We start from the raw sequence: 11,891 nt of genomic DNA on the forward strand, positions 1-11,891 counted from the left end.
GAGTCGAGCCACTGCCACCTCTTGAAATCTGGCACGAGGAAGACGGGTGCAGTGCGGTTGCAAGCGCGGTTGGCGATGCTGACATCTAGGTCGGATAGGCTGTCTAGGTCGACTAGCTTCTCGTGGCATATGAACTGCCGCCCCCATGATCCGCTTTCCCACCACAAGCGATCAAAGTGATCTTGTTCTTGTTGAACACGGAGTTTGTGGAGGATGTCTTCTTTCGAGGGTTGATTGGCCTCACCCATGGGCGGGCTGTTGTCCCCATCGCTGTGGCTTTGAAGGCTCATGATGATACTGGGCATCTAGGTCTCAAAGCTGGCAGTCTTGCGGAAACTGTAAAGTTCTGGAAGGAAAATTTTCTTGGCGTAACGCAGATTTGTCTTTAGAATGAGACAATTCAGGGGGCGCGTAAACAAGCACTCGTGTCGTAAGGATGTATGTTGAAGTCGCGAGCCCTTGGAGAATGGCTGTATGGCATGGAAGGACTATAAATATAGGAACAGAAAAGTCAGTCTTTATAAGAATATTTTAAGTTTGACATGTAATTTTTGCTTTTCGTGGCTGCGGAATAGGAAAGTCTATTGTACCTGTCACGCCCGAGAGCTACTAGCCGGACCGACTCAGAATGCTAGACGGACTGTCCACGTAACTACTACTCACTTCCAGAATAGGTTAGTCTATTTCGGTACTTAGCAAATAGCGCTCTGATAAATTTGCTTTTGCTGGTTACGAAAGTAAGAAAGTCTGTTAAAATAGGACTGCCACACTGGGTGACTGCCTACATGGAGCGGGCGCACTACACACGCGACGCACCTATCGTCTGGAAGGGTCAAATATTAAAAAGAAAAATAACGCCTTGCTGAGTATATTTCGAGTTTACACGTAATCTTTCCTTTCGTGGCTGCGATAGTGCGAAAGTATTCATCTGTTATACCTGCCTGCGTGGGACTGTAATAACGAGCCACATGCACTGAGAGAATACTTTATCCAGCGCGGCGACAATACATCTGTGAGTCAAAGCATCTCGAATCAGTTTCTTTGCCTCACGACGGTGGCCGAGTTTTCTAATCAACGAAGTACTAACGCTATAACTCGGCAGACCTAGCTACAAATGCACTACTTTGCTGACGCGACGCGTCATCACGCCCCCATCCACCACAAGACCTCTTCGCGATGCCTCGAAAGGCGAAGGGTTTGGCGAGGGCTGTTTCGGCCGTCGAACTTGCAGCCTAGGAACCAACAGCGGCCCCCAGAGAAAGGAAGCCGCCAGATCAGTTCCACCATCATAATCCTCCCCACGATCCTGCCCTGTATCCCTCCACAGATTCATTGGCTCCATCAGCATTGAATATCCCTATGCCTCAACAAGCAGCCTCCCCGACATTGCCACCTTTGCCGGACCTTGACTTGACATTTTTTCTGCCGATTCGGATTTGGATGGCTGTGTTTGACTGGTGAAGCTTATTTCACTGCATAGAGAATCGCGATATCCCTAAAGATTTAATTTGTTCTCGGTACATAAATAAGTTTTAGCGATAACTTACCTATAGGCTGCCATAGTGGGGTTCACAGAGTGCATTACCCGACAGTGCCACATCCGACGCACCGTCATTTTACAAATAATTCGCTTTGTCATCTACCATACTTGCTGACTACATACATGTTACCCGCCCGCCTGCCATTTCCACACCCGACGTCTAAATCTTGGACGTCCGCTTCTCCGACTCCCTCAGCTGCTTCCGTAGGATCTTGCCGCTGGGGCTCCGCGGCACCGCCTCCACAAACACCAGCCCGCCGCGCAGCTTCTTGTAGTCGGCCACCTTGCCGTGCACGTAACCCAGCAGGTCCTCGGCCGAGACGTCGCCGGCGGCTCTAGCCGCCGGTGTCAGCACGACAAAAGCGCGGGGCGCCTCGGTGTCCCTGTACGGCACGCCGATGACGCCGGCGTCGCCGACGGCGGGGTGCGCTTCGAGGATACCTTCAAGCTCGGCGGGGGCGACCTGCAGGCCCTTGTACTTGATGAGTTCCTACGCCCGAGTTAGTTTAGGTATTCGTGTAGGCTGTTGAGAAGGGGCGAGGGGGGGGGGGGCTTGCCTTTTTGCGGTCAACAATGTGGTAGAGATTGTTCGAGTCAATGCGCATGACGTCGCCGGTGCGCATCCAGCCGTCTTTTGTAAAGGCCTTTTCGTTGGCTTCGGGATTGTTGTGGTAGCCTCGGGTGACGACCGGTCCTTTGATAAGAATCTCGCCTGGCTCGCCTGGGGCCACGTCATTCTCATCATCATCCACCAATCTGTCCACCGTTAGCCAGATATTCCGCAACCACAGCCTCTACCTTTTTTTTAAAAAGAAACGCAAAAATAAGGGGGGGAGAGTACCGGACGGAAAGATTTGGCAACAGCACGCCCAGGCTCCCCGCCTGCTCCTCCGAGTTGACCTCTGTATACGTCGCCGCCCCCGTCGTCTCGCTCATGCCCCAGACCTGGCCGATGACGAGGCCGGGCATCTTCCTGTTGGCCTCGGTGCGCAGCTCGGCGCTCACCGGGGCCGCGCCGACCGTCGCCTGCTTCACGTGGAAGAACTGCTCCTTGACGGCCGGGTGCTTGGCCAGGGCCAGGTAGATGGGCGGCACGGTGAAGAAGGTGTTGACGCGCAGCTGCTGCACGTGCTCGACAAAGGCGGCAAAGTCAAACTTGGGCATCCAGTACGTGGTGGCGCCGGCGACGGCCTGCGCGGCAAAGTAGTTGACGACGCCGGCAATGTGCGCGGCGGGCAGGTGCGCGAGCGTGCGCTTCGGGGACGGCCATGCCGGCTGCCGGTCCCAGTACGCCCTGTCGACGGAGCTGGTGAGGAAGATTTCCGAGACCATGTTGTGGTGCGACACGAGCACGCCTTGTTGTCTCGTTAGCAATCAGTTGACCTTTGTGGCAGCAGTAGACGCTTGTCGCGAGGGTTTTACCTTTCGGCAGCCCTGTAGTCCCCGACGAGTACAAGATGCAAATCGTGCGGCGCGCCAGCTCCTCTGGGTCCGTCACGACCTGCCAGTCCAGACTCCCTGCAAAGTCGCACGCCACCGCGCCGTCCGCGCTGTACAGCTTGATGTCCGGATGCGACTCGAGCACCAGCACATGGCGCTTGCTCAGCCCCGCCTCCGCCGCCGCCCGCACCGCGCCGTCGACGGCGTCCGGACTGCACACAATGACTCTGCCGGGGCCATCGCGCAGCTGGCGCGCCAGGTCCGAGGGCGTGTTCATGGGCGAGCCGGCCGAGTACACGCCACCGGCGGCGATGACGCCGTAAAAGAGACACGGCAGCGCCGACTGCCCCGAGGACACGACCATGACGACGTCATCGCGGCGGCCGTCGACGCCGATGCCGTACTGGTGGCGCAGGAAGTGGGCGAGCTGCTTGGTGAGGATGCGGGTGCGCGCCTTGGTCAGGCCGTTCTGGGGCGAGCGGGCTTCGGCGTGGAGGAGCGTGTCCTCGTTGGAGCGGGAGAAGCTGTGGTCTGTGAAGGACGGGCGAGGGTATACGTTAGCAGGAGAGGTTGGGTTGGGTTCGGAGCGGCGCACCAAAGATGAAGGTCAACAAGTCGACGTTGGGTATGTCGAGCGACTGCTGGCTGCTGTAAATCATGGTTTCTGCTGTATGTATTGAGACTTTGAGGATAGAAACGGAATAAAAGACGCAATTAGAATACGGACACAGGGTCGCTATTTGGGGCTATTCAACGGCGTGGAGAGATGGGGCAGCCGAGGTATCGTATTGTAATAGCCTACCTGATCCTACCTAAATAAAGAGACCAATGCTCTGGTGGCTTTTTACCCCAGGATCTTTCACGATAAGTGGGCTGACTCCCCCGCACGAGCACAAAGATCGTACGGAGTTTTCGTACGGAGAATTCTACTGAGTGCTCGGCTATTAACTAGGCTTAGTAACCCGGTCGGAGCTACAAGTGACAAAAACCCCTGCTTACAGCGGTATTCGAAAAATAGAGCAATCCGCGCCAGCAATTGGTAGTTGCAGCTTACCACTAGACCATTTCTGTAGGGTGGTGGAAGATGAGTGGCGGTACCCTACAGTGTCTAGGTGGCTCCTCCCCAGGCTCTGTCGCAGTACAAAAAATGGCCCGCCGACTTATAATTATAAGCGTATGATATGCCGCAAAAAGGATTTCTCAAGATGTTTATACATGGCCGTGCTGTGATGTCATGTCACGGATGCTAGGTAAGTTGATAGGCTTCTAACGATAGCTAGCAATAGTATAGAGCTGGAATTAGTGCTGCCCTCAAATTGTGGGTATAAATTCATGTCAAATCCGGACCCATGATTTTGTTAACATTGAATTGATATTTCTTTGTATAATTAATACCATGATAGCTTACGGTAGGAGATAAAAAGTGTGCTCTGCAGGTTACTTGCATTGTTGGGACTGGTCTCCGCCCTATTATTAAGCTGACACACCCAAAGCTTACCTACGTAATCGTAGCTATTCTTTCTCGCCTCAGCATCTTCCAGCAACCTACCACTCGACTTCTTCCACAGTGCCCGCCCCTACTGTAACCCCGTCATGGAAACAACAAAACGCAAGAGCAAGGTGTTCCCCGTAACCACCTTTATCCATGACTTGCCCGCGTCTCTAGTCCCTCAGCCCTCTTTGCAGCCGTCGTCAAACGGTTCACGCAGCGCCGCTAAACGTCTCATATTCGTGGGCGATGTGCACGGCATGCGGGAGCCTCTCGTAAGATTACTTGATTCGATCAAATTCGACCGGAAAATGGGTGATCATCTCGTTTTCGTCGGTGACATGGTCAACAAGGGCAACGACAGCCCGGGCGTGATCGATCTGGCCATGGAGCTTGGCGCTAGTGCGGTGCGCGGGAATCACGACAATGCAGTTCTCGACGCCGCTGGCGCAAGGAGATATAGGAGCGGCGAGTGGCTTTCTGAAGCTGCTACTCGAGCTGACGACCCTGTGGAAGCTTCCCCGCGGACTCCATCATCTGTCGCTTGCGAGCAGGTAGCCGGCAACGCTGCGGAATCGGCCCCTCACAGTGATACGACCATCAAGACTGCGGCCGCGCTCTCTGCTAGGCAGCTACAATGGCTCAGTTCATTGCCTTTGATACTACGAATCGATCTGCGGGCAGAACGCAACTCATCTCTAGCCAGGATTGTTGTCGTGCACGCTGGCCTTGTCCCCGGAGTACCTCTGGACCAGCAAGACCCTCACGCAATGATGCACATGCGCAGCCTCGTCGTAGAAAATGGTGTGTTCGCCGCCGCCGAAGACGAGGGTGAAGAGGGTTGGGCGGCTGTCTGGGAACGCGCCCAAGAGGACCTCGAACAGCAGCAGAGAACTATGGTCGTGTTTGGACACGACGCGAGGCGAGGACTCCAAGCGCGAAAATACTCCGTCGGGCTTGACTCGGGGTCAGTGTATGGGAACCAACTGAGCGCACTGATTTTGAGCTGCACAGAAAATGGCTTTGTGCAAAATGTTGCCCAAGTCGAGACTGTTCAATCTGTGTCGACTACGTCTCATGATACATCTAAAAGCCTTTCAAGCATATGAGCCACAGAACCCAACCCAATTTCTGACAACATTCTCAGACTCGGTCGAGTCTACGCCCACGGAGCCACAAAATCCTGAAGGGCTTGGTGACCCTCGCTAACCCACGCGGCCAACTTCCCTGGGTTCCTCGGTATGACACGGATGCCGGTAGCACACGGAACAGCCTGTCCATCACAAGCAGAGACCTGATCGTGGATGGCGTGCATCTCTCGAGAGCTCTGTCGAAATGCTCGAAACGAAGGAAACACATCCCGCAGACCGTCCTCGCCAAGCTCGACCCGCTCAAACTTGAAGAAGTGCAAGGCTAAAGACAGAATCCCGTAGAACGATTTATTTACATCTGCGATAGTTAGCAGCCCGTCTGCTCACGGCACAAGACTTGCGCAGGACCAAGGGTTGACTTGAAAAAAACATACTCGGAACACCAAGGCAGAGTCGTCTGCCAGCTCCATGGCCCATGTGCGGGACGCCAATCTTGTCACCTACGATGCCTTCGACGTCGGTTCGGCCTTGGCGGCCATTCATCCATCGCTCTGGTAGAAACATGTCCGGAGAGTCGTACGCAGCCGGATCCCGGTTAATCTGGAACGAGTTGTACACCACGATGGTGCCCTTCGGGACGAAGTACTCGTCAATGCTGGAGTCGCTGTTCGTCTCGCGCAAGAAACCCAGGCGGATAGCCGTCCAGTAGCGGCCTGCCTCGAGGGCCATGGCCTTGAGATACTCGACACGGTCCGTGTCGTGCGGGTCGGGCACCTCACCACTGTACACTTCCTGGATGGCGCTGAACGCCACGTCCTGGAGTGCTGGGTGCGAAGCTAGGTAGCCCACCAACCAGGTCAGCGTGGTGCCGATGGCCATGCCCGAACCGGACAGGGTGGTGATGAGCTGGAACTGGTCATGATCGGACAGCGGCTCCGGGAGGGCCCGAAAGAGGTCGCCGAGCTGCGACGGCGTCGTGTCGCCATTACCGACGCGCCTGGTCAGCGACCCGAGCTGCGCCCTACAGTACTTGGTCTGGTTGCGCCGCAGTACGTCGCACTTTTCCTCGTTGGCGTTGCGGAGCAGTCGAGGGATGGGAAGACCGGCGCGGTTGACGACGTATCGCAGCCCGGAAGTGAGCTTGCCGACCAGAGCCTGGGAAACTCGGATGAGCGGAACCCAGTCGCCGAGGGGGTCGCCGAGTGCTCTCAGCTTGAAAACTCCAATCTCCGTGTCGCAAATGAGCCTGACAAAGTCGTCATCGTGTCCATGGCCGACCAGTTGATCCGTCACGAGGCCGATCGCTGTGGACCACCAGCAGTAGCCCAGATCTTTGGGGTCTGTTTCGGCCTCGGCCAGGAGTTTGACCAGGCGGAGGTAGCGTCTCGACACATAGTGGTTATACCTTGTCCAATGATGAGCGAGACTAACGTCTTCTTTCGCCACGTAGGATTCGGGCTTACTTGGGGAGTTTCTGTGCACCTGTTTGAGGACCAAGGAGCTTTCTGAGTTTTGATACACCCGCTGTCCATCTGGCTGCTGGGAGAATATTAGTAACAGCCGCATGGAGGTGTACAAGGCTTGCCAAACCGCACTTACTGCCGATGGTAGCCACTCCGCCAGTGCCAGCACCGTGGACAAAGGTTTCGTGCCAGAGATCCCACTCGGGTCGGGTCTGATAGCTCGCTCCCTGCTTGACCAAGGTTTTGGCAACCGCTTCGCGAGAGTTGAGAACGACCTGCAGAAACATACAGAACGAGAGATTAAACAAGGAAACAAAACAACGCCTGCCGCCACCTCGATGGAGAGGAATATACGTACAACCTCCTTACTGCCAAGAACTACGCGGAAGACGCCACCGTATTGCATGGTCCACGACTTGAACATCTCTGCATGGCCCTTGCGCAACTTGGACTACTCATCAGACAGAGCTTCACCCACCAGGGAGAGCAAAAGAACGGGATAAGAAGCGCTGCGACTTACGTCGAAGAGACTTCCGAAGAGTGGCAACCCATGCGGCCCGGGGATCTTGAGGCGGGATTTGGAACCAACCACGGACGACCAGAGCAGTCCAGTGGCCAGGAACAAGACGAAGAGGATTAAAGTCGCATATTTGACGTTTGAGGACCGAATTGGACTCTCCAAAAGCGTTTGGTCTGACGACATCGGCAATGTCTCCTTCATACTGGCAAGTGATGGACATTGATTTAATGCAGCGTTGAAATACTTCAACTCCGGCACACAACACGATGGCAACGACAACTTGTATCTCTACCAGCAACAACCAAAATCCTGCCAATTAGTAAAAAATGTGGAATTTATCATGGCCAACTTGTTCGAGGCTTCAAGCCGGCAATAATCGACATGCAGCCGGAAGGGGCTGTCATCATTCACGGCCGAGCTGCTGCGATGCTGCATTCCCCTCCACAAAATGTACCACATGTACGGCATGATAAAGCACCGCGCACTTGTGTGGGTGCCCACTCGTTCCAGACCCCGTTCAATCGCCCGCCAGCTGTATATTGGTTCATGCAATACAAGACGCGTGATATCGTGGAATCCGCCGAGCCTTACATGTGAAGGCTGCGTCCAGCGTCGCTGCTTGACATCGAGTCTCTTTGACGGGCTGCGATCTCGGCCGTAGTTTGCCGTTTCAATAAGGATGGGAATCCTTGCAAACGACGAAACCGCAGCCCTTTACCCCGCACCGCATATCCATTGTGCTGCAGATCAATACAATGACATGTTGGGCATGTTCTCAGATGTTGCCATGTGCTTGTGGACCGCGGTCGTTGACGTTGTCGGAGTCGCATTGGGCCCCTCTTCTGCCTATCTTCCTTGGACGCGCTCTATCGATGATACTCATGAGACACTTTGCTCGTCGTATTCGATTCATCCAAGGCCGGACTCGGGCTGCGCAAACTGGGCTGCAGCTCGCAGGAAGAGCGGCCAGCAGCACCTTTCTTTGTTTTACGTTTACAATCACCGACATCCTTTCTTACCGGCATGATGTGGGGGATATTGGCCGCCTCGATGTTGATTAAATGTGGTAACGGCCGAGAGATGCGTCAGGCGGGCCAATATTCACGGAATACGGAAGCCACAGCCTTATTTTCCACAAGGGAGGATGCCTCGGTAGAGTTATTCCCAGGGTACATCCTGATAGTAGCTGTGGTTGTTCTCAATCATATCAAGTAGATGTCGATGGTGCGCATCCATGTTCCTCTGTTTCTCTGTGTTTCGCAACGGTGGCTACTCTGCTCTTCACTTCGTCACCACACTACAAGTTTTCTCACTATTTGTTATCTTCCACTCTTTCCACCGTCTTCACACCCCCTCTGTCACATATGGCACACCCGCCGCCCGCCGCGGACTGCCGTCCGAGCCCATCCGCCACCACGCAACAACAAGCCCCGTCCGCCTCCCCAGCCTCGCGAGGCACCAAGCCGGACCTGGCCAGCATCCTCTCCGTGCACGACTTTGAGTCCGTCGCCTCGCAATCCTTCTCCCCGCAGACATGGGCCTTTGTGTCCTCGGCCGCAACGGACCTGCACACCAAGGCTCGCAACGCGGCGACCTACGCCCGCATCACCCTCCGACCGCGGATCCTTCGTGACGTGTCCGTCGTCGACACCGCCACATCCCTTTTAGGGTACAAGCTCCACGTGCCGCTCTTTGCGAGCCCCACGGCGCTTGCCGGCCTGGTTCACCCAGACGGCGAAAAGGCCATTGGCTGCGCCGTCAAGGCCGCGGGCATGGCGCAGTGCGTGTCCATGAGCGCCTCGTATCCTCTCCAGGACATTATCGAGGAGATCCGGCGCCACCCTATGGAAACAGGCCACGAAACGCCCGTCTTTGTCCAATTCTTCGTCAACAAGGATCGCGCCGTCACCAGGCGGCTGCTGCAAGAAGCAAAGCGCCTCGGCGTCTCCGCGCTGTTCCTCACCGTAGACGCCGCCCACGCCGGGAAGCGAGAAGCCGACGAGCGCATCCGAATCGTCGGAGACGGCTTCTCGTCGCCGTCCACCGGTGTCGCCGCCACCAGAGATGCCGGGCTGGGCCGCGCGCTCGGCAGCGTCATCGACAACTCCATTACCTGGGACGACGTGCGGTGGATCAGGGAGCACGCTTCGGGTATGAAGCTCGTGCTCAAGGGCGTGCAGACACCCGAAGACGCCGTACTGGCTGTGGAGGCAGGGCTGGACGGCATCGTCGTGTCCAACCACGGCGGGCGGACGCTCGACACCGCACCGGCCACCATTCTCGTGCTGCTCGAGCTGCGCAAACGCTGTCCGCAGGTCTTTGCAGCGCTCGACGTCATGGTGGACGGGGGCGTCACGAGGGGCACCGACGTCTTCAAGGCGCTGTGTCTCGGGGCCAAGGCCGTGGGACTCGGCCGCGCGACGCTGTACGGCCTCGGCTATGGGTACGAGGGGGCGCTCAAGGTGTTTGAGAGTAAGTAAATGGCAGAGTTGGTTTGGAAAAGGAAAGAAAAAGAAGACTTGCTGACGATTGGTTTCTTGCAGTTTTACAGGATGAACTAGAGGCCACGATGAAGCTGTGCGGCGTGACAAGGATCAGCCAGCTACATGCGGGATACGTCAACACCCTAGACGTGGACCATCTAATTTGACAGTTTGTTCAGATCAGTCTTGGTAGTTGAAGAAGTTTTACTTGTGATAATTCGTGCGACTATACGTGATTTTTCGTCTTTGCGTTTTCCTTTCTATGGTGGAGGTTTGTATCGCCGCATCTGAGAGGGTGTTGTGTATATCGACATTCACTCCTTCAACCCACACTCGCTCGCAGATGCCTGTCACAGTGCCAAATAAGAGTTCAGGGGAAGTGCCAAAACTTTTGTTGGTCTTGAATTTTGGAGCCTTGATGCAATTTTCGTTTTTCTTTTTCTTTCCTTTTTTTTAAAAAAAATTGCGTTGCGTCTCAAGTGAGACATCTGGTTCGGACGCGATGGAACATGTTTCCGTGAGCTCGTTTTCGACTGCAGATTCAGCTTCATCATCTTCCAGTCCCAATTGAGTGCACATGGCAAATCGAGAGACAAGAAGTTTTGGGGGATCGGGTAGCGCAAGGTCTCCTTTTGCTAGTAGTTCTTAAAAGTCGCTACCTTATCGAGACCGATACTCTAAATCTATGCTACCACGGTGTAATACGTCACCGTGACGATCATCTGAACTGCGGGACCTAGTCCTCCCACGAGAGAGCATTCTCCTCGAGAAACACCCACCAATTCTCTTACCCTGTACGAAAATACCATCATCATCATGCCTCTCCTTCTACGCGCCACGGCACGCCTTCACCCGAGGCTGCTCGTTTCCCGCATGCACACGACCGCACCCGCCAGCGCACCGCGCAAACCAGACACAGACTCTCCGCCGCCGCAAACCTCTGACACGGCACAATCCCGGCCCGACCCCGAAGAAGAAGCGGCGCGTCTCGACAAGACGGCCTACACGCCCGGCGGCGATACCGGGCCCGAGGCCGCGCGCCACCGGGCGCAGCGCGAAACCAGCGGCGCCGACGACCCGCTCGAGTTCACCGGCGCGAACCACGAGCTGAGCAAGCCGAGAGGCGACGAGGGATCGCGGCGCGATGCAGCGCCGGGAAAGGACGGCAGGCGGTCGAGCGGTGGAAAGCCTTCACGGAACGGCAAGCCGTGATGCCGGGATGGAAGGTGTAGTAGATGCGGGCCAGCGCTGACGTTGCATATGCTTTGCAGTTCGCTATAATAACTCAATGCAGAACAGTTATAAAGAGATTGCGTGCTACTTTAAACTGCTTTTCCGCTTGTGTGCTATTACCATCTAGCCGCGCGTCGTTGATGGCTCTGCGCTATCTCTAAACAGCCCCCTTTGACCATCTCGCTGACATGTCCAGAAAGTTTCCCGACGAGACCATCTCGCCCAACCTTTACCGCGCAGCCGACTTGTAGCCAGAATTCACAATGTAGCAATGAGTGTCTATCATCGAAGAGTAGGAAATATGCATCGTTTGTACAGATAGAACGCAGGGAGTCCGTCTCTTATGTGTGAGCTTTTTTACGAAGGCGATCTAATGATAGGCATCAAACCATCAATAATATAGCCGCGGCGACGAGGTTACTGATCTCCAACTAGCAGACGCTACCTTCTTAGTAAATAATAGCGCACACCCTCACACAATCCGCGCTACGACAGTTGCCTACAACTGTTCATCTTCCGTAGTATAGTGGTCAGTATGCAAGCTTGTCACGCTTGAGACCCGGGTTCAATTCCCGGCGGGAGAGATCCGCCAACCTCCATAGAAGGTTTCTTTTTGCTATGATTTTTGCACT

General features: G+C 55.2%; 5 protein-coding genes across 5 annotated transcripts; 3 read left to right on the forward strand and 2 right to left on the reverse strand.

Moving 5' to 3' along the window:
- Nucleotides 1–1,700: 1,700 nt before the first annotated feature.
- CCM_08214 (4-coumarate-CoA ligase 2a) lies at nt 1,701–3,639 on the reverse strand (the record flags this gene model as incomplete). The annotated part of the gene is made up of 5 exons (XM_006673352.1): nt 1,701–2,030; nt 2,098–2,296; nt 2,382–2,895; nt 2,963–3,511; nt 3,576–3,639. The coding sequence occupies 5 exons, from the start codon at nt 3,637–3,639 to the stop codon at nt 1,701–1,703; spliced, it is 1,656 nt and encodes a 551-aa protein (XP_006673415.1).
- Nucleotides 3,640–4,573: 934 nt separating this feature from the next.
- CCM_08215 (protein phosphatase family protein) lies at nt 4,574–5,578 on the forward strand (the record flags this gene model as incomplete). Its single annotated transcript, XM_006673353.1, has 1 exon — nt 4,574–5,578. One exon carries the CDS (start codon nt 4,574–4,576, stop codon nt 5,576–5,578), a length of 1,005 nt encoding a protein of 334 aa, XP_006673416.1.
- A 631-nt stretch (nt 5,579–6,209) lies between these two features.
- On the reverse strand, nt 6,210–8,568 carry CCM_08216 (Cytochrome P450; the record flags this gene model as incomplete). The annotated part of the gene is made up of 9 exons (XM_006673354.1): nt 6,210–6,292; nt 6,340–6,965; nt 7,024–7,096; nt 7,160–7,298; nt 7,382–7,449; nt 7,544–7,852; nt 8,029–8,075; nt 8,135–8,409; nt 8,434–8,568. The coding sequence occupies 9 exons, from the start codon at nt 8,566–8,568 to the stop codon at nt 6,210–6,212; spliced, it is 1,755 nt and encodes a 584-aa protein (XP_006673417.1).
- A 339-nt stretch (nt 8,569–8,907) lies between these two features.
- On the forward strand, nt 8,908–10,193 carry CCM_08217 (L-lactate dehydrogenase, putative; the record flags this gene model as incomplete). Its single annotated transcript, XM_006673355.1, has 2 exons — nt 8,908–10,015; nt 10,087–10,193. The coding sequence occupies 2 exons, from the start codon at nt 8,908–8,910 to the stop codon at nt 10,191–10,193; spliced, it is 1,215 nt and encodes a 404-aa protein (XP_006673418.1).
- A 649-nt stretch (nt 10,194–10,842) lies between these two features.
- CCM_08218 (uncharacterized protein) lies at nt 10,843–11,238 on the forward strand (the record flags this gene model as incomplete). Its single annotated transcript, XM_006673356.1, has 1 exon — nt 10,843–11,238. The coding sequence occupies one exon, from the start codon at nt 10,843–10,845 to the stop codon at nt 11,236–11,238; it is 396 nt and encodes a 131-aa protein (XP_006673419.1).
- Nucleotides 11,239–11,891: the final 653 nt, after the last annotated feature.

Source organism: Cordyceps militaris (genome assembly GCF_000225605.1).
Source record: "Cordyceps militaris CM01 unplaced genomic scaffold CCM_S00006, whole genome shotgun sequence".
Lineage (NCBI taxonomy): Eukaryota > Fungi > Ascomycota > Sordariomycetes > Hypocreales > Cordycipitaceae > Cordyceps > Cordyceps militaris.